General features: G+C 32.9%; 2 protein-coding genes across 2 annotated transcripts; both read right to left on the bottom strand.

Moving 5' to 3' along the window:
* Positions 1-1,676: 1,676 nt before the first annotated feature.
* Positions 1,677-5,392, bottom strand: LOC125826430 (NAC domain-containing protein 79-like). The gene is made up of 3 exons (XM_049505759.1): positions 5,210-5,392; positions 3,528-3,793; positions 1,677-2,279 (listed from the first exon to the last, which is right to left on the bottom strand). The coding sequence occupies exons 1-3, from the start codon at positions 5,382-5,384 to the stop codon at positions 1,677-1,679; spliced, it is 1,044 nt and encodes a 347-aa protein (XP_049361716.1). The 5' UTR covers positions 5,385-5,392.
* Positions 5,393-17,676: 12,284 nt separating this feature from the next.
* On the bottom strand, positions 17,677-22,059 carry LOC125826788 (RNA-binding KH domain-containing protein PEPPER-like). Its single transcript, XM_049506130.1, has 6 exons — positions 21,707-22,059; positions 20,695-20,944; positions 20,472-20,620; positions 20,124-20,399; positions 18,560-18,751; positions 17,677-18,047 (listed from the first exon to the last, which is right to left on the bottom strand). Exons 1-6 carry the CDS (start codon positions 22,046-22,048, stop codon positions 17,868-17,870), a joined length of 1,389 nt encoding a protein of 462 aa, XP_049362087.1. The 5' UTR covers positions 22,049-22,059; the 3' UTR covers positions 17,677-17,867.
* Positions 22,060-22,193: the final 134 nt, after the last annotated feature.

Consider the following 22,193-nt stretch of genomic DNA (forward strand, 5'->3'; position numbering starts at 1 on the left):
CTTGAGCTGAATTTATGTATGACCTGGATCAGATTCACAGTGTTAGCTTTTTAGATTAAAGGTAAATGGTAGTAGTGGCATGTTTTTTAATTAGATTGCCTCTTAAGAGATGTTCTGAAGTTCCTTGGCATACACGCTTGTACTTGTTGTTCTTTTGTGCTGCTATAAGGTGACTTTTTCTAAAGTAAATACTCCATCTCAGTGTATTATTCATGGGTGGAACACGGGTAGTTCTTGATAGCTTGTAACAAAAATCAATGAGATCAGTGAGAGTTGTTTATTTGGAAAATGTTAGTCGTGACAATTCTTGGCCAAAGTCTGAAGTAGCACATTTCCCACATGCTTTATCCTTGTACCAAGTTACACCCCAGATTTACTCCAAATGATTGATATAGGATTTTTTCTAGGGACTCGAGTTCCCATGCTTTTGAGAATAAAGCAGTAAATCTAGGCCTCAGTAATTTTCCGGTCAGTCTCATTCTTCTACTCTTTCCTGGAAGTCGACAACTTAGCTTATTACCTTTGACACCAAAGAAGAGTTTGACCCAATGCTCAGTTACCCTTATCTCAAAGAAAAAAAAAGAGTCCAACCCAATGCTTTATTTCTGTCTTGGTTGATTCTGATTCGACATTAGAAGAACATTGATTTTCCCCAATAACAAGTAAACTATTGTCTGTAAATACTGCATATTTGATTCAACTGTAGTGTGAAGTGACTTTTGCGCCTGTATGTGGTGAAAAAGGTGATGTCAATTAGTTGGTGACTGGCTAGCCAACATTTCAGCGTTTCTACGTTTCATGAGCCAAGATATGTAAGATTAGCTATAAGAGAACTAGATAGGTAGAGCCAAATACTTAATTGTGAGTAAAGAATGAATTAATGTTTCAAAGAAAAATAGTACGGGAAGATCGACCTATTTGTTCATATCGACTGGTCTATCTTTCGTCGTCTTTGACTAGATTTTGCAGTTTTTCACAATTACAGTATTTACTGCTATGTGTATGACGCTGGGTTTATTTCATCTCATTTGCAGATGGGTCATGTCATTGTTTCACCGGGCGTTTGGAGTATCAGTCAAATCTGCAGATGCTTTTTGTTTTCCAAGTTCTGCATAGATTTTCCATATGTGCATAAAGCATGAATGGTGAGGGTAGTGGGTGTGAAAAATTTACTTTTGTACTATTACTGTTTCTTTGGTTTGGATAGTGTTGGTGTTTTGTGGTCTTTCCACTACTCGCTGTCAACGTTACAATGTTGCGACACTGTATTTTAGTTGTGTATTACATATCGACGTAGCTGTATTAAGATCTCCTCAGTCATATTTGATCATAGGTGTAACGATGGAGGAAAAATTATTCAAAAACTTGAACGGAGGATAAATATAAACAATTTACCAGAGTACACAGGTACATTTGGCCTTTTTTTATCTTTAATAATTTTCTATCTTGTTTGAACTTTGAATTGGTTTTGGATGAAGGTCGAAAATGCCACAAAATTAAAGCCATTCATTCAAACTTTACCCCATAAATAGATTTATCTCTATCTCCAAACTACTAATTATTTTACACAGAGTACTACTTGTCTTCTAATTACATCTACTCGAATTCTTCAAAAATGCACTATATTTATAAGATCTGATATGCGATTTTTTGGAGGATTCGAACAACATAGATCATCAATAATTAGCCCAATAGTTGTCTAAATCATGAGCACTATTCTCCATAACCATAAATCTATTCATGCCATTTCCACTACTCATATCTTCTCCATAACCGGCCTGATCATCATGAGTTGTCATCATCACATGAGAAGAAGAACTCATATCTTGTTGCGGTGGTGGCGGTGGCGGCACTGGCTGAGAAGTAGTGGCACCACCACCAAGATTCAAATTCAAGCCTGAAATAGTAAAACCATTACCTCCACTTAAGTTATAGTTCATTTGGGATTGAAGAATTGGATGCAAGTTCATCATGTTAGACGATGACGATGTTGAAACGCCTTGAAAAACCCTATTGAATTCTTGAATTTCTGGATGGTTGATCATGTTGTAAGCACTTGATGATGATGATGATGGTCTTCCCATGGCTAATTGAATGGCATTATGTTCATGAGCTTGTGGCATCATCATTTGTGAAGAAATGCATATTGTGTTTGGATTGATTTGATCAAGTGTAGTGTAAGGGTTTACATGAATTCTTGAAGTATTGTTATTAGAAGGGTACTTTTTTCCTCCAGCATTACTCTTTTGGAATACACGGCAAACAACCCATTCATCTTGCTGAAAAATATTCCCAAGTATATATAACACAAGTTAATTTGAATTCACACGAAACTTTAATAAGAAAAAAAGACGACTTTTGAAACTTATGTTAAACAGTGTGTCAACATGCAAGTATGTTAGAGTTAGCTAGTATGGAATAAATTAACAAATGATCAATTAAGATCGAGAAATTTAAACTATTTAAGTAGCGCAACCCAATACACTAAGCTCCTGATGTGATTGAGGGGTCCTTACTCCTTACAATTTAGTACGTGTATATATATTTCCTTACTTTTTCTTAAATTTGATTGAAAAAAAGAAGAAAATGGAAGATATAGAATTAAAAATAGGATGAGAATTGAGATATTACTAATTTCTGAAGAAACAATTAATAAAATTCTTTCCAAGAATAATTTGGATTTGCACAAGGCAATGTAACATGAGCAAACAAGAAAACTATTTTCTACAAGACTACAACTACCTCATTTCTCTTGCACTATCAATATATATGTTCCCTCCGTACTAATTTATATGACGTATTTTCCTTTAATTCATCCTAAAAAATACGATATATTTCTATATTTAGAAATAATGCTTTAAATTTCAAGTACTTCCTCCGTTCCTTTTTTGTTGTCATAGTTTCCTTTTTGAGAGTCAAACAATATGAAATTTGACTAACATTTTAAAATACATTTTTTTTATCATATTGATAGAGGCGGACCCACACTTATAAGTAGGGTGCACGTGCACCCGTCAACTTCAGAAAAAATCATGTGTATATATGTATATCTATCTTGAGAAATTGACAGAAACTAGGATATAATTAACAGGGCACCCATGAGGAGCATATGAGTGTCCTTGTGCTGTTGGTACGTACAAGCCAGAAGAATCACCCATGAGACCAGAGTTTAATTCAAATTCTGGGTTCACCTCTACATATTGATATGGAAAAAAGTTGCAACTTATTGTATCTACCGTATAGTTTTTGAATGTCTAAAATTTTGTTTTAATACATTGAATTGATGTAAATATAATTTAGCTTTAAAAATGAGTCAAACTGACTCTCTAAATGACAACTAAAAAGGAACATAGAGTTTTACTTTAATTGAGAATGCTAAAATTTTAGTACTACGAAGAAAAATAAAAGATCCCCGTTGGAAATGAAATTATGCTCCTTGTCCAATTTTCACATAAAATGAAGAGATAAATTGATATATTTATTGAATCCGTCGGGACTGACGGGGCTAGAGAAGTGGAAGTACATACCTTGTGTGTTCTATAGGATGATTTGGAGTGGACTCTATATTCATGCATTACCCAATTGGTTTTTTCACCTCTTGGTGCTCTTCCTTTATAAAATACCAATGTTTTTTTCATACCAACTAATTCTGAATTACTGAAAATCTCTCTGTCTTTGCCAGTAGTCTTCCAATATCCACTATTTGTTGCTCTATTTGTTCTCACTCCTGTTGGGTACTTTCTATCTCTTAGGCTGAAAAAATACCATTCTTTTTCTCCCATTTTTGCCTTCCCTATCATAATTAATTTCCAAAAAAGTTAACTTGATTATACAGCTTAATTACCTTCTCCGTTTTAAAATAAGTGTCACCTTATAAGTAAACATCATGTGTATTAAAGAGAACAATTAAATACAATGTGTAGTTTACTTTCTTCATCATAAGTTGTGCGGCATCTTTCATTTCTCGAGAGTCAGCGTTTTTTCTTTGACACCGATTTTTTCATATACCTCATAAATTTGCGACTTATATTACTTTGTACATAGTTTTGAAATATGTAAAAGAAAAAATATATTTTTTTAAAGATTTTATATTCAAGTTTACAATCAGAATTTAAAAGGTTGACTCTTTCAGAATGATGCCACATAAATTGGGACAAAGAAAGTATTAGTTCAAGAAATGAGTCTTTTCTTTGTCGAGTTTTTTGTAACTATCAATACTTTTTACATAGTTTCAAAATATGTAAATTTTATTTCAATTTTTTTAAAAAGACTTTCATATATGAAAATACGGTCAAAATTTAGAAAATTGACTCTCGAAGTCTGAACGGTGCTACATAAATTGAGACAAAAAAATAATAATTCAAGAAAGAGTGTTTTCTTTGAATTTGGTTTTTGAAAAGGAACAAGAAAAAGAAAACTTCCTTAATTTTTTTTGTTATAACAATTTGATGAAGCTTGCAAGCAATTAAAGATGCACCATAGAGTAGGCTTTAATTTTATTTATTTATATTTAGGGAGCGTGCATAGTTAATAACAAGTTACTGTAAAAAAAAATTATACTATTGTATATAACTTAAATGATATTCCAAAACGTAATTAGACGATCTTGATATATGTTATGATTTTCGAAGAATTAAAGAAGGTATTGTAGGAATTAAGAAAGAAAAAACAAAAAACGCTTCCATTTTTTGCTTAATCATATTGTGTTTGAAATTTATTACCTTGGAGAAAAAACTTCTTATTCTATCAAAATTGGACACGAATTACGACACCTCTTGTTATAAATGGAGTAAGGATATTATCCATTCCGTTTCTTTTGATTAAAAAAAAAAAACAAGCAAAGTTGAGCATGATCATAACAGTTAATGAATGATCTACATGAATTATGAACAAAATCAAGTTTGCTAGCTTCCTCAATTTTCTCAAGAATAATAAACTTATTTATGTCATATAAAAAAAATCATTTCAAAACCCTAGCCCTTGCTTTCTTGATTTATACAATCATATGTATTACTGAGGGAGTTGCTCAGATGGTAACCATGATTGTGAGTTCGGGTCATCAAGAAAGCAAAGAGGGTAAGATCGACCTAAGGAAGGGGTAAAAAAATGTATTACTACTATATAATTTCAATATGCTTATTGTAAATACATGCTTTAGTAATTAACAAGTTTTGAGGATTGTTAATTACAACAAATTAATTAAGTATACCTGGAAGATCCCATGGCTCAGATTTGTTTAAATCAACATCTCCGATAGCCCTTGCAATAAAATTATTAGAATCAGAAATTTTGTTCATAAGATAATATGTTATAAGTTCTTCATCACTTGGATGAAATCGAAATCCTGGTGGTAAATCAATTTCATCCTTCACTTCTCCTTCCATTTTTCAAGATTTTCGACGAATAATAATAATAATAAAAACCCTAAACCTTGAAACTTAATTGAAAACCTAAAGGATTTCCCCAAACAAGAGAAGAAAAAAAAGTTTTAATATATGGAAATTAATTAGGATTTAGGACTATGGCTAGTTAACTAATTTATTGTTGGAATTAATATGTTGCAAAGAAACTTTTTTGTTGCTTAAATGTAGAGAATATAAATGGATCTTTGGATAACTTGTTGCTAAACATTTGCTACAAGTATAAGCTTGAGGGTTTATCTTGAATTATAGAGGAAAATTAATATATAATTTTCTTGTTGTTGAATTTAAAGAAGATATATAATGTGTTTGAGAAGCTCTTACCTACCATGGATCTTAAGGTACACGGTGCCTCATGACCTTTTTTTAAATGATCGTGGTGTCGAGGTCAATTTTTACGCAACTCGACTAATTTTACTTGCCACCTTTGAGTACATCAAGATTAGGACAGATGGGAAGAATTACCTAGTATTTTTTTTGTCTCCGCTAGTTTTGAATCTGAGACTGCATAGGTCTCAACCAATTTATTGACCACTAGAACACCCTGGTCCCTTATGACTTCTTAATTAAGAATTAGTTGATTAACTAAAGAAAACACATGATCTTTTTTTTTTTTTTTAAGCCATTATGCACCTTCTAGGGAAGTACAAAAAAATTAGAGGGGATACAAACCTTACCTATGTACAAAATTAGGTTAAATAAATTAAAACTTTTTTAAAAGGGAAGGGTTAGCCTATATAGATACTTCCGAACTTAGAAGAGAGAAATCAACAAAAAATTACAATAACAATATATCCAGTGCAATCCCACTAAGTGGAGATTGAGGATGATAGAGTGTACACATATTTCACTACCTCGTGAAGGTAGAGATCGTCTCCAAAAGACCCTCGGCTCAAGTGTATCAAATCCAAGTAAAAGAAGAAGAAAACATAGCCGTTAGTAAGAAAACTAGGAAATTAAAGCATCGTAAGGTTTATATGAAAGAAACAACTAATTAAGAAAACTAGGAAAGCAGGGTAAAGTCTACACGAAAGAAACAATAGCAACAACAACAACAAAATAGTGTGATAATCGAAACACAATAAACAACATATGACAAGAACTACAAGGGTACGACTAGTTCTACGACAAGTACTAATTAACACACATCACGACAACAATACTCCACCCCCACTAAATTTCTACCTTAATACGTAACCTCCACGCTTTCCTATCTAGAGTCATGTCATTTGTAATATAAAGTTGCGTCATGTCCTGTCTAACCACCTCTCCCTAATACTTCTACCTCTCCGTGTACTTCTTACCACTAGCCTCTCACACCTCCTCATTGGGCGTCATCACTTGTGCTCCTCTGCATATGTTCAAACCATCTCTGTCTCTCGCTTCCAACAAAAAATTACATTTTGTCATATTTTTTTATGCTAGGTAGTTGTCATTTATCTAATTGAAAAAAAATCCCTACACCTCTTTTAGTAATTGATATTTGAATTTGTTAGGGACCTCGCAATAGCGGTTCCTGGGCCACAAATGCAGACTCGTTAAAATGGATCATTACAAAATATTGGATTTATTAGTTTTGTTAAAATTTAGAGTTTTGCTCCAAGTGTCATAATTAACAATATTTTCAGTTGAAATGATCTCTTATAATCACTTATAAATTGAAAGAAGAAAACAACTTAAAAATAATAATAATCTCTTAGGTATAAAGATGAAAACCTCCTAAAAAAGACAAGGAAAAGGTATAACATAAGCAAGTAAGCGGATCACAAAGAAGTCAGATTCCAATCACAATGAATCACACCGCTTTCAAGAGAATAGTAATCATGTCCCAGTTTATGTCTCTGCTGGTAAAATTAAAAACAAATTTATAAAAAACTACAAAATCAAATTTCCGTCACATTTTACTTGTCATATACTTCACCATTCATATGTTTATTATTAATCACTACAGCAATCCACGCGTACAATGTCGTTATCAGTTATTGTATTGATTTTATTTGTCACCATAACTTAAGTCGTACAAGTAATTACATTTTCTTTTTTCATATTCGAAGGATAGGGGTGGACGTTTGATATTTGATTTGAGATTTTTTGAGTTTGATGATAATTGATAGTTAAAAGTAGAAATTAAAAATCAAATTTTTAAATTTCGACTTGGCTGGTAATTAGGTAAATTAAACTTGTTAAAGAATGACAAAAAGTCTCACATTGACGGTTAATGAGATGAGTGAACTCCTTATAACTTATAAGACTTGGGCAATCCTCCTTCCTTTGAGCTAACTTTTGGGGTGTGAGTTAGGCCTAAGACCCAATTTAACAAAACTTTAGTTCGTTATAGTATTCAACAATAATACCATATTAAAGTTGTAGGCAGTAGCCCAATTGTATTACCAAGTTAATAATACTATTGCTCCAATTATTTCTATTTTTCTATGGGGAAGTATGATATAATAGTAGATCAACAAGTAAGAAGATATCAAGAAAATCAAATGACATAATATATAAATGTGTCTTTTAACTTGGCCTCATTTGACATATATGCCCTCCAACTTTGGCTGTGTAGAACACAACATAAAACACAAATTGCCATGTAGGATGCCACACAGGACACCTGTGTTTATTTGTTCAAATTTATACAAGTTTAAGTGTTAACTTGTGCACACCCAATGTTGAAGGGCATAAATGTGAGTTGAGACCATGTTAAAGGGCCTATTTGTGTATTATGCCAAAACAAATTAACACAACTAAAAGTCATGTATTTGAGTTGTTTATATTTAGTCATTAACTTTCTCTTTGGACTGTACTATTGAGTAATGGATATGTTGATTTGGAAATATTAGATACCAAATAGTACTAATGTCTCATACTAAATCCAAACCCGAATATCATAGTTCTAAAATTTTACTCTCAAATATCAAATTATCAAATACCAAATTATAAAAAAAATTTAACTTGATTCGATAATTAGATTTTCAATATTTTATGTCTAGCTCTACTGAAGGGTCAATTAGTTTGGCAGTTCTTTCCAATTTTTATTTTTTTTTTACATACTAGAAAATTTGAAAAAAAATCTTCATTTAAAATTATAGGTGGTCTAGGCCATTTTGCATCATAAAAAATGTAACAAGGGAGGAACTCAAGCTAGTGAGATTTTTATATATGAGTGATTAGGCCAGAAACCTTTAAATTTGTATGCAAATTAAAGGTATTACTTTAATCATATATACATTCCATGCATGCCTTAGTTAATTAATATTTCTTCTATTTTAATTTATTTGTTTTATTTTAAAAAAATATATTTTTATTAATAATTTTTTAATTATATCTTTTCACATGCCATGTTTAAGATTATAAAATTTTTAAAAATATTTTAATTAGTATATTCTACATATTTTTAGTTTAGGATGACAATATTAAAAAATCGTCTTTACTTTCTTAAATTTTGTGTCAAATCAAAATTAGATAAATAAATAAAAACAGTGAAGTAATGTGTACTTGACTTTAGACTTTTAAGTCAAATTTCTTTCTTTTTATCTTAATTAAAATACATGTCCCTAATATATATAATTGATGCCTTGAGGGGTTGTTTGCTCAGATGATTTCTCAATTTGGAGTATATACCTTTTTATTTTTTCCTTTAGTTTTCATACAAAATAAACCTTTTCGTAGAAACAACAAAAGGCAATATAAACATTTTCACGTATCACTATATAATACTATATCCGTTTCAAAAAGAATGATCTTCTTTCCTTTTTAGTCTGTTTAAAAAAGAATGACCTTTTTCTTTTTTTTGTTAACATTTTAATTGAACTTTCCACGTGACATATTTAAGACCACAAGATTAAAGAACAATTTTGTACATTTGACATAACTTTAATTTAGGACCACAAGATTCAAAAGTCTTTTTTATTTTCTTAAACTCCGTGCCAAGTCAAACTAGACCATTCTTTGTGAAACGGAGAGAGTAGTAAATAGTAATACACATTAATTGTCCTTCACTTTATTTATTTACTTTATGTATAATATGTGAGTTTATGTATAACTACTATATAGAAAATTATCAAGATAATGATGTAATTATCAAGAAAATATGTCAAGTCATACAAGTAACTATAATTTCAAAGTTATCTAGTTAGGGTTAACGAGTTAATTAATTAATTACGATTTCGTGCTTGATTTAATAAAACATTGCACTTGTATTGTTATTTAACGATGACTTTGTCCAAAATTATTGAAAAAGTAGTTGATATGCCTTTTTCAAGGAGACAATCTAGAAAGAAACTCTAGAAACAAGTCTCACACTATGTATATTTTTATTTTCATACATGTCATGATAATGATATTCTTTAACTTTGTCATTTAATAAAGGAGGTATATTAACTCTATATAACAAAATCAAAGGGTATATCAGACCCGGTTTCACTAAAAAACAAAGTAATAATGTTTTAGCAAAGGACATTTTCTAATGTTATGACCTTTTAGTTACTGCAATATATACATGTCATTAGAAATCTCTTTATGAATCTATTGCATAATTGGCTCTACTTTCTAGAATTTTTCACTTTCAACTAATTTTACTTTTATTATGTATATAAATCAACATGTATGCCTTTTATAATATCTCGTAATTTTAGACTAAAAATTAACTTATTAGAAATGAATAATTTGATCTAAACTCGAAGAATATGATTGTACTTTGCGGTATTGGTTAAATTGAGATGGGTTATATATATGATGTTGATTAGAATGTATTGTTGTATTTGATATCGTGTTCGAGTTTAATTTTTAGTTTTTCAAATTATTAATTATGTGAATGTAGTACATAAAGTTATGTATATCTTATCCAAATCGCGAAAAATTTAAAATAGTCAATGTAATGGGCATACGACACACCACCCATTGTGTACAAGTTGATATGATGGAGATAGTGGTGCATTATTCATTTTAATGTGATTTATGATGCGATACAACAACTATCACCTTTAAGTTGGACTTGGTGAAGCTGGTTGCGTGTGACAAAAATAAATGAGGAGAAAGTAATTGATGATATAACCTAGACAAGTGAAAGTTGAAAACATGAGGGGTAAGTAAAAACAACTAATAAAACATCTTAATTTTAATATTTAAAAAATACATTAGAAGCAATATATCAACTCATGTAACATTCGAAAACATTAAGTTCGATAAGTTTATTAGTAGTAGTTAAAAAAAGCTAGCAGTTAAAATTCAAAGTAAATTGGAAATTTATTACCTTTTGTGTATTTGATATTAATTTACATATTTATCCTTTGACCCCACTACATCTCCAATTGAGAATATAACCTCAACATGTCATCATTCACTAAGGCCATTGGAACAAAAATGTACTAGTATTTTACTAAAGGTTTTTTTTTTTCTTTTTTTTTTTAGGAAAGGTAACATTTACTTCTATATATCCACATGCATATTATATCAAAGTGTAGTCTCCCTCCAAAAAGTTTTACTTACATCTTTCCTAAGATCTTCTTGTTACAACCAGTCAATAAACACATTTTCAGTATCTCATATCACTAATTGCTTACACCAAAAATAGTAAAACCTTAGGAAATTTGTCTTTATCTTCTGAATATTGTTCTGTTTTCCTTCTAAACATCTTTGATTCCTTTCTTCCAATTTTTCCACCAAATGTAAGCTAGGATAATTCTCCATCTCTTCTCCTTTTTTCCTACATTTCCATCCTTGTTCCAACATTGCAGGACTTCTATAATTCTCCAGGCTTTGTCAACTTTATCTTCCTCTTATGGATGAACATCTGCCACAATTGATCTGTCCATTTGCAGTGTAAAAAGAGATGGTTGACTGTTTCCACGCGTTCTTCACATAGATAGCATTTAGAACATAGATTGAATTTTCTCTTGTTCAAGTTTTCATGTGTCAATACTGCCTCCTTTGCCAAGATCCATGTGAACTAATTCACATTGTAAGGAATTTCTATTCTCCAGATCATCCCTAGGGCCTTCCTGCATGATGCTCCTCAGTAGACCTGAGTTCTCTATATGCTGATTTTACAATGACCCCTTTTCATAATAGTCTATCTTTCTCTCCTGTCAGATTGGTAGCATATATGTTGTGTCATGAAATCTTGCTATAGTTGTCATTTTTCAATCACTTAGGTTCCTCCTCAGAAACAGGTTCCACCCTTGTCCTGTTCATAATTGTGCTACTGTTACTTCTTGTGCTTGACTTAGACTATGTAGTAGAGGAAAAACATGTTTGAGTGTCTTCTGTCCACACCAAATGTCATTCCAAAAAGCAACTTTTTCTCCATTGCCCACCTTGCAACTCGTTCTCTCCCTGACCAGTTGCCATATATAGGTTCCTAGACCTCCATACACTACAATTGTAACGGTTGGTGACCACCTCTGTCATCCATTTATCCTCCATGCCATATTTTTCTATTAGTACTTCCTTCCATAAAGGTACTTCTGGTGAGACAAATTTCCACAGTCATTTCATCATCAAACTCTTGTTTTGGGTACTCAGCCCTTTGATATTTAGTCCACCCCCTCTTTTACTTACCCACAGTTCCTCCCATTTGACCAAATGATACTTTATCTTATCTTCGCTTTCTTGTCATAAAAAGTTCCTCCTAATTGTATCCAACCTATTGATTACCTTGACTGGAATAGGAAATAATGACATCATGTACGAGGGAAGGGCATCTAGGATATTTTTTGATGTTGTGACCATTATCACTGCAATATACACGTATCATTAAAAGTCCCTTTCTTGAAGATGACCAAGCCCCCTCTCTCTTTCTTGGTCTATCAATCAGTTTATGCACTTCTAGATCCATTGCATGATCTAGTTCTACTTTCCAAAAAAAAAGTCATCCTTAACTTTATGCATATCAATCAATATGTATTCTTCTTCTGAATACCACAAATGCATCTCATTCAATGACTTTTCTTTCAGATAAAGAAAATCCTTGATGGTAAGAAAATATGATATTTCTGTCAAGTCCCATACCTTGTATGTACACCTCTTCAATGAAGGTTGATCATATGCTTGATTGTACATTCATGCACACCCGTACTGCTCAAGTAAGTGCGCGACTCTTTATGAGGACCTTCTTCCCTAATTTCCACTCTTTGTTCACACAATTTTCGAAGTAGAAGGGGAAAGGTGGACAACAGGTATCATGAGCCCTCTGTCACACACATCTATCCAAAAGCAAGTGTAGTTCACCAATATCATTAGATGCTCCTATCTCTCGAAAAAGATTGTGTAAGTGTACAATTTTGCTTCAGATGCTTCATAGATTAGATCAATTCAGTTTTCATTTTTGGTGGACTAGTTTTATATCTTCAGCACACAAGGAAACATCTCTTTAACATCTCCCATCTCCATTAAAACCAAGATCATTGTGCAGTTTCTGTGAAATAAGACAATAATTCCACATGATATATGGACTGACCTCTTTTCTTAATTCCTACATTCTTCTTCGTGATCTTTCAACATATTCATAATCTTCCAACAAAGCTAAAATCTATAATCAAACATTGTTATAAGAATACTCAAGTAAGAAAATTATAAAAGTAAAAGAGAATTTCTAAGAAAAGGTTAAATTGGTATTTCATCAGTACTTCTTAACTCATTTTGTCAACTTCTCTATTAGTACTTCATATCACATTAATTAAGAATGTAAATGGTCAAATTCTCTTTTAGTTTTTAACCTATTTCGTCAAATCTTGCATTTAGTACATTGTTTAACTTATAACATGATTTGAGTGCTACTTCTAAACTAAACATCTAATGTATAACCAGTAGGAATTGTACAACAACATATCTAGTGAAATTCCATCAAGTGGGACTGGGGAGATAGAGTGTACGCAAACCTTACCACTACCTCGTGGAGGTAGAGAGACTGTTTCCAAAATACTATCGGCCCAAGTGCATTAAATCCAAGTAAAAGAAGAAGAAAACAATGGAGAAAGCATAATAGTCAATAAGAAAGTATTAAGTCTACAAGAGAGAAACAATAACAACAACAAATACAATGATAATCAAACTACAAAGGTACGACTAGTCCTAAAACATGCATAAAACCTACGCAAGGCAACACAACATACTATCCCTAATAACCTTCTACGCTAATATGCGACCTACACTCCTACCTATCTAAAGTCATGTCCTTGATGATATGAACTTGTACTTTGATCACCTCTCCTCAATCCTTTTCCAGCTTACCCCTACCATTTCACGTAACCCTTATAACCAACCTTTCGCATATCATCACTGAGCCGTCGGCTCCCCTCCTCTACACATATCAAAACTATCTCAGTATCACTTCTCTCATCTTGTATACCACATATGCCACTTCCACCTTCTCCTGGATAACCTCATTCCTAATCTTGTAACTTCTATTATGTCCACACATCTATCTCAATATCCTTATCTCCGCAACATACAACTTCTAAACATGTAATTTCTAGACTGAACAACACTTCATCCATACAACAAGGATGATATAACCACCACTCTATAGAACTTATCTAACCACAAAAAGAGAAAAAAAAGGACTTACATGAATAGAGTGGAGACTTTTGAATCAATACTTTAACTTGAATTCTTCAACTAAAATATAGTATTGTAACAGAAATCTCAAGATTTGAGTCAAATGTTTAGCCTTCAATATCACTAACTACCGCGCTCTACAATAGAAGAATAAAATGTTAGATTTCGACCCCTTTTCCATAGAATAAAAAAGCTAACTGCACAAGTGCATGATACATGTGAATCAAGGCAGCAACAAAAATATCATATCCAGTAAAATTTCACAAGTGAGATTTGGGGAGGGCAGAGTGTATGTAGACCTTATCTCTACCTCATGAAGATAAATATGTTATTTTTCGAAGGACCCTCAACTTGAATACAACAAATCATAGTAGATATAAAAAGAAAATAGATAGTAAGGAAAACATATGAACTAATATGAAAATAGTAACAACAAACTAGTGCAACGACCGAAACACCATAAACAATAGATAATGCCGAATTCAAAAGCAAAACATTAGAAAAATAAACTAATACTATGACAGGCACCACCAAGCCTAAACTCGTCCAAAAGCAAGACAACACTCCATTATCTATTAACCTTCTACCCTGATTCCCGTCCTCCACACCCTTAGATCAGTATGCTAAAGTTGCACCATATCTTATATAATCACATCTCACAGTACTTTTTGGCCTACCTCCACGTCTCATTTTTACCTACAATATCCAACCTACTCATTATAGTATCTACGCATCTCCTCTTCACATGCCTAAATCATCTCAACATCATTTTTTTTTCCATCTTGGCCAGAGGCGGAGCCAGGATTTCAGGCCTATGAATTCTAAATTTTATAAAGGACAACGATCTTAAAAATTACAAAACACAAATTTTGTTAATGAGATGTTAATCGTGTTTGAAAATATTACCTTAGATATTGTTATTGTAAAAACTTGATTTAATAATATAAAGATTTGAGTAATTTATTTTAAAGTTATAAAATATTATTTAAAAAAAATGAATAACTTTTTAAATATAAATTTTGAACATTATTACTATAATCTTCAATATTGTTCTAAGTGAGATTAAAATTATTAGATTCACCATTAATATTTTGGCACCTAAAACATATATTTTATTAGTTTCACTACGACCCTGAACCATTATTGCCTTCAAAAGTTAAAATTTCGAAAAGCAAACAACAACTATTTAACATAATCAATTTGGGATAACCCTAGAATCAAATATTAAAAATTAATTTTTGAATAGATAATCCAACAGTGTAAAAGAAAACAAATAAGAAAAAAAATTGAAAAAGAAGAGGCGAGAGTACATAGTACATACCGGAGGGCAGAGGTCGGATGGTAGCAATCAGATTAACAATAAAAGTTAGAATCCTAACTTTTGAAAATAAATTTGGGTCAAAGTTTTTTGAGTGTCTGAGTAGAAATCAATGATTATATATTGTTTTAGAGTAGGACACAAACACTATTTTTCTGTTTATTTTCATTTACCAATTTTCTGTTTTTTTTTAATAAATAAATAAATAAATATGTAAACCTATGTTATTATCTTTAGGTTAGAAATTAATTCCAAAAACACTTTTAATTTACCAATTTTCTATTTTTTAAAAATTTCTTATATAAACCTACGTATGTTAGAAATTAATTTAAAAATATGGTGCTCAATGGGTTTCGAACCCACGAAGTGCGAGCAGATAGACTTCACTGGGTGCACTAAGATCACTGGGCTACTCGCCTCATTATGCTTGTGGGTTCATAGTAAATTTATATGTGCTTTATATTTGATGTTTTAATACGAATATAGGATCTATGAAAAAGTCAATGGGTTCGTCCGAACCCCCTTCCGATACCGTAGATCCTCCCATGATCTTGGCCACCATGGACGTCACTATCACCTTGGCTCGAATACCCTCATTCCTATTTTTCGCTCCTAATATGCCCATACATCCATCCCATCATCCTTATTTCCGCAATGTGCATCTTCTAAATATGGGAGTTCTCGACTAGCTAACACTCCGCCCCATAGAACAAAGTTTGTCTAGCCACCACTCTGTAGAACTAACCTTAAAATTTAGGTGATACTTTTTTTTAACATAGAAGATTCTGAAAGCTAGACCCATAGAACAAAGTTTGTCTAGCCACCACTCTGTAGAACTTGCCTTAAAGTTTTTTAGGTGATATATTTTTTTTAACACGCAAGATTCGGAAAGCAAGACCCCATAGAACAAAGTTTGTCTAGCCACCACTCTTTAGAACTTACCTTGAAGTTTAGGTGATACTTTTTTTTTTAACATGCAAGACTCCACTTCATCCACGTCACATAATATGTGACATTATCGTCAATGTCCCTAATTACATAGATTAAAGACCCAAATACTTGAAATTATCTCTCTTGGGATATCTTTTGTGTCAAGCCTCACTTCCACTCGCATTGCAGTATTGAATTTACTATTCAATTAATTTGCTTTGTTCTTACTCAACCTAAATCCTTTTGACTCAGGCTAAGTGTTGATCCCCGATGCCACCTCTTCTCAATTGGAAAGTGCTCCCAATCTCCTACCACCGCTCTAGCCTGAGTCTTGTCTCCATAATACATGTTATTCATCACCTTAATGTAAGTCAGTACACCTTTAACCTCCGGACATCTTTAGAGGACTTTCCTCGAAATTTTATTTATAGACTTTTTCAAGATCAATAAACACCATATGTGAATCAAGAAAATGACCTATATAACCCTTGTAATCGTCACAATCAGACACTACTGTTACTCCATTTCAAAATGATTGATAAATTTTATAAAATATTTAGGTTAGAGAAATTATATAATTCGAACCTAATAGTATTGATTTTTTTACAACTTTCTCTTTTCATTATTTCTTCATTTCAAAATGATTGATAAATTTTATAAAAAAAATTAAATTAGTGAAATTCTGCAATTTGAACCTAATAGTATTGACAAGTTCTGTATTTTTATAACTTTTATTATTATTATTATTTTAAAATAACCATTCGATAAACATCGTTACAAACCTATCAAAAACAACAACTCTTTGACAAGCGTCGTTTTTGAGTCATGAGTAATTAACCTTGTTAATGTTACTGAACATTCAGCAGGTTGTGGAAATCCATTGGGTTTTTGCTTCTACATTGTCTTATCACAATTCACAAGAAAATTATTTTTTATATCAAAATAGAATTTTACAACAAGCACATAATGAGTTCAATATCTTAATGACTTTAGTAGACTATTGGCCTGTTTGTCAAGCTTATTTTCTCTCGAAAAGCTTCTTTTTTTTTTATAAAAAAAATGGTTATTTTTAAAAATGAGGTATTTGACCAATTTTTAGAAGAAAATAAGTATTTTTGAAGAGTAGTAGAAGCTATTTTTCATAAGCTATCCTGAAGCTGGAGAAAGTATTTATTCCCTTAAAGCACTTTTCTAATAAGTGCTTTATCAGTGTATCTTATTAAAAATGAGGTGTTTTTAATAAGATACACTGATAAAAACTAGATACATATAAAAGAAAGTATTTATTCCCTTAAAGCACTTTTCTAAAAAATATACTGAAAAATACTTTTAAAAAGCTTGATTAAACACTATTTGCTAATCAAAAGTGTTATTCAAATTTAATGGTCAAACACGAATAAGCTAAAAGAAAGTAATTATTCCCTAAAAGCACTTCTCTACAAAAATATACTTAAAAACACTTTAAAAAAAGCTTGATTATCTAGAAACAAGAAAAGCAGCACCAAAATAAGTTCCAATACCAACGTTTCTATAGAACTTGAACATAAGTTAATTACATACATAAAATCATCTTAAAACAAAGTTTCCCCAAGAGTTGTAAAAGAGAACTTTTCCCAGTAACTATTCCACAAGGGCTACTGCCCTTAGTATCTATACCTGTTGTATCCTGCTCCTAAACTAGAAGATCCATACCCCTCAAAACTCTGAGATGGAAACGAAGATGATGAAGAATAGGGGTCACCATAACGCGAAAAAGATCCAAACTCAGGCTCACGCGTCCCATACATTCTTGGGGCTGGCTCTTTGTGGTTGTTAATGAACTCCTGCACAAAGACAAGTGAATAAACAAGCATAAGCTAGCTGAGTCGTGCTTTTATCAACATTTTTATCCTTTACCATCTTGTTTCTCCCAATGTAACAAATAGAACAAACTACATTTCTAAGAAGAATCAATACTTGTAAAGGTATTGATCATCATCCATACTTGAGATTTCTATACCAAGACCACCTAGAGTTCCTCTTTCCAAACATTTGAATGGAATGCAACAATCGAAACACGCTGACAGTTTAAGACCACAAAGTTCTGCTCTCAACACCAAAACTACCAATAAGTTTTTAACATATTTAGATCTTTGTAATCCAAGGAAAAAGGTCCCAAAGGGAAGAATATAATCTGGTAGAGTACAGACATAAATGAATAACAACACCAGCTAAAGGGCCATGATCGCCTGCTACAGACTTTTATGAAACTACAAATTACTTGTGGCCACAGAATATATAAAGAAAAAAGTGAGGTGCAGGGCGATGGTCTGACCACAAAAGATGAGCTCCATACCTGAATAAGCTGTTCAGCTGCTTGAACCTCTGACGAGGTACCCTTAATCTCGATAGTGATTTCTTCAGGTACTCGGCTCTCTTGCACAGTAAGAGCTGCCCTACTTGTGCGGCGAATATATGCTATATTACCGCCACCAACACCAATGATGTCCTCAGCATACCCCAGCGGTACTTGCATAACCTTTGTGATCTGAGAAGGAAAAAGGATAGAAACAATCCATAGATCAGAGCTGACACCTTGCAGTAAATACATTTAGCTAATGGTCATATTCTTAGGCTAATGACTAAGCAGAAAGAAAGAGCTTCTACAGATTCAAGTTCAAGAGTAGGATACTAATACATATTTAGGAAAGACAGTAGATATTGTAGAAGTTCAGAAAAATTGAATTAAAAATAAATAATTATATGAATCATAAAAACACACTCACGTGCACAATGCTCATGCAAAAACTGAAAACAACCCCACTCCAGGACATACCCTCTCTCAAAGGAAAAAAGAATATGTAGAGCAAGAAAGAAAAGAGAACACAACTACAATGATTCCAATTAAAAACTAACTCTCCCCGAGATTTTCTTTTTCGTTAACGGTGATATCAAAGACAACTCACACCTACTTCAACTTATGTACCGGATACCTTCAAACTTCCACCAAAGCAATAGAGAAGTTGCATACGTTGTGAATCGAACCTAGAATAACAAAGTAGTCACTCCAACTCTTCGACAGTTGGGTCACCTCGGAGACTCTCCACAAACAGCAATATTTAGGTAACAAAAGAAGTCCAGATCAAGCTACGGTTGAAGTCTCTACATGTAGGACAATAAATACACGGGGTCTTCTTTTGTTCAATATAATTACTCAAAGTAATGTTATAGCCTATTAGCCTGTTCCCAATAATACTCAACAGCTTGAACAATTTTTTTCATGTCTTAAATTTCAAGCCTCACAACTCCAAACCATTTTATCCCAAAACAGTCACCGTGAGATGAATTTACTGTTATAAGAATCTATCAAGTTAACAAAGGCGAAAAGTATATAAAAGTGCAAAAGTCTGTTCAGGCTTCAAGTGTGAAGTGCTACTATAATACACGTTCAGCACAGGAAGCGCAAATGAATAAATAATAAAACTATACATGTAATGCAAGACAAGAAATAAACAGAAAGTACTACTATATGAACAAAAAAGTTGAATGATTAAGATGAAATATAGCTCATGTCAATTAAGTTCAAAAGGCATATTTCTTTTACTAAACTTCTCATTCATAGTCACAAATACATGGATCCGTGATATTTACTTTTTTTTCCAAATCAATCCCTTTAATAACCATATAGATTATGTTATGTTCACAAGAGGGCACACATGGGCAATGAGGCGTACACCTTAGCACCTTAATGCCCAATGTTTAAATGCTACCTAACCAGCACAAAACACCTTGCTTACATAACATTATTTTCAGTAGAAATATTGATTCTCCACAACAAAATGAGACCAACTTAAACCACAGTGAAGCCATAAATTTCATGACTGGCAGAAAATGGAGACATAAAGTATCCATAAACTGACCTGTGTAACTATAGGACCAGCTCGGCCAGCCACAGAAGTATGTATGCCGCCAAGTCGAGGATCCTGTCCATATCGCGGTAGTGTAGACCGCGGGAGTTCGGAGTCCATGGCAGTTTCACAATCAAGTAAGTAAGGGTCTCGGCTCATGGAGAAGGAATAACCAGAAACTGCTGCAGCATGGGATGCAGGTGCAGGACCAGAAGGCTGAAACTTTGAGGACTGCGGTTTATCAGCCCAGGACTCCGCTAGCCGATCTTGAGAGATATTTACATTGTACTGGCAATAGAACACGTACTTAGTAAAAACACAATTAGACAATTAAGCTTTGGTCAAAAGTATCAAACTTACCATCTTTTCAATTACAGGTATCATACTATGATCGACCAAAAACTTTCTCAGTAGTCTAACTACTGCCTCAAAAGCATCAAGCACCTTCAAACCTTCTCCATGAATTTCGATAATTCTTTCATCTTCAGTGGCATAAGGGGCCACATCATCTGTGAAATTCAGAAATTATTAGATGTTACCACATGACTGAATGTTCCGTGTCACACCATAAGAGCAATCTCACCTGCAGATAAGACTCTCAGGGCAGCACCCGATCTTTCCTGTATTGATTTGATCGTAGTACCACGTCTACCAATCAAATGATTGGCTTGTGATGAAGCCACCAATAACCTTGAAAAGCAGAATGCAGCACCAGCAGCTCCTGCTCCTGGATCATCATTGTTTAGCCCGGCAACGCGCTTGAAAATTCTTAAAGCAGCATCCATTGCTGGAGATACCTCAGCATCTGGATTTTCTCTACCAGATATTAGGACCTGAAAAACATATGAAGGAAGTCAGCAAGAAATATAAAATAATATGATTTGAACATATCAAAAAGGCAAAATAAACAATGAAAGAAGAAGCAACATAAAATAATATGATTCCAGACCTACCAAAAAGAAAAAAAATAAACAAACCCTAAGAGGTGTCAGATTAGAACTGACTACCAACTAGAGGTTCCCCTACTCGAAGGCAATTGCGAGAGTGAATCTTAACTCATCTCAGGGAGAAAAAACACCATAAAATGTTTTATGAGGCAGAGAGGGAAGCCTTTAAGGTTAAGGCCTACACCTCAAGCATTCAGATACACACTTTTTAAGCCTTTTGGGTCTATTTTAAGTGATGGATTACAACTAACCCTGGAAAGAGGACCCAATGTAACTTCATAGCATTTAGCAAAGATTTAAAAAATAGATGTTTTTCCCCTAAATCAATAGTTTATACATTAAAAATGCAACTCAAGCAAAAAACCAACTAGCAGTATAATCTCAAGAGATACAAATTCATTTCAACTCAAATGTTCACACAAGTTCTTGATGGAATTTACTGTTCCATCACAACAATCTATGTTTATACACAAAAAAATAAAAAAGACAAACTTCAAGTAAATTTTAAACATAAAACAACGCAAAAAAATACTCTTTTTACCAATCAGAAACATCCAAATTCAAACAACAATCACAAAGAATAACAAAAACCCAAAAAAGAAACAAAAATCAAACGAATTATCAAAAATTACTCAATCCAAAACTTACGATTCGATCAGCATTGCCAAGAGGGCCTTCCAGAACACGAATGCTGGCGCCAGTCTCTTCACACATCCTCTTTACAAGTTCGCCCCTCCGCCCAATTATACCACCAACTTTCGCAAGTGGCACAACTAGCCTGAACACGTTATCCCCCGGCCATCCCGGCCATTTCTGCACAATCGCAACCGATTCCCCAGCAGCCTCTGGTCTAACAGCAACCATTTCAGTAGCAACCGAACCTGTAACCCCAGATTTTACAGCAAACGACTCCGGCGGCGGCGGCGCCACCGCAGATGAGCCTTGAATGGCCGGTGGAAATGATGAATCAGTTACAGTAGAGTACACCATTGATGAGTTCAGAGAAAACAGAGTAAAAGAGTTTTTCAGTGAAATTTTGCTGAAGGGTTTGGTTTTAAGCGAAAAATGGGAAGAGGTGTCTTAATATAACGGCTTGGAGTTACTTTCTAAAAAAAACTTTCATTGTGTAATTTTC

This window comes from Solanum verrucosum, unplaced genomic scaffold, assembly GCF_900185275.1.
Source record: "Solanum verrucosum unplaced genomic scaffold, falcon-dt-bn FXZP01000060.1, whole genome shotgun sequence".
NCBI lineage: Eukaryota > Viridiplantae > Streptophyta > Magnoliopsida > Solanales > Solanaceae > Solanum > Solanum verrucosum.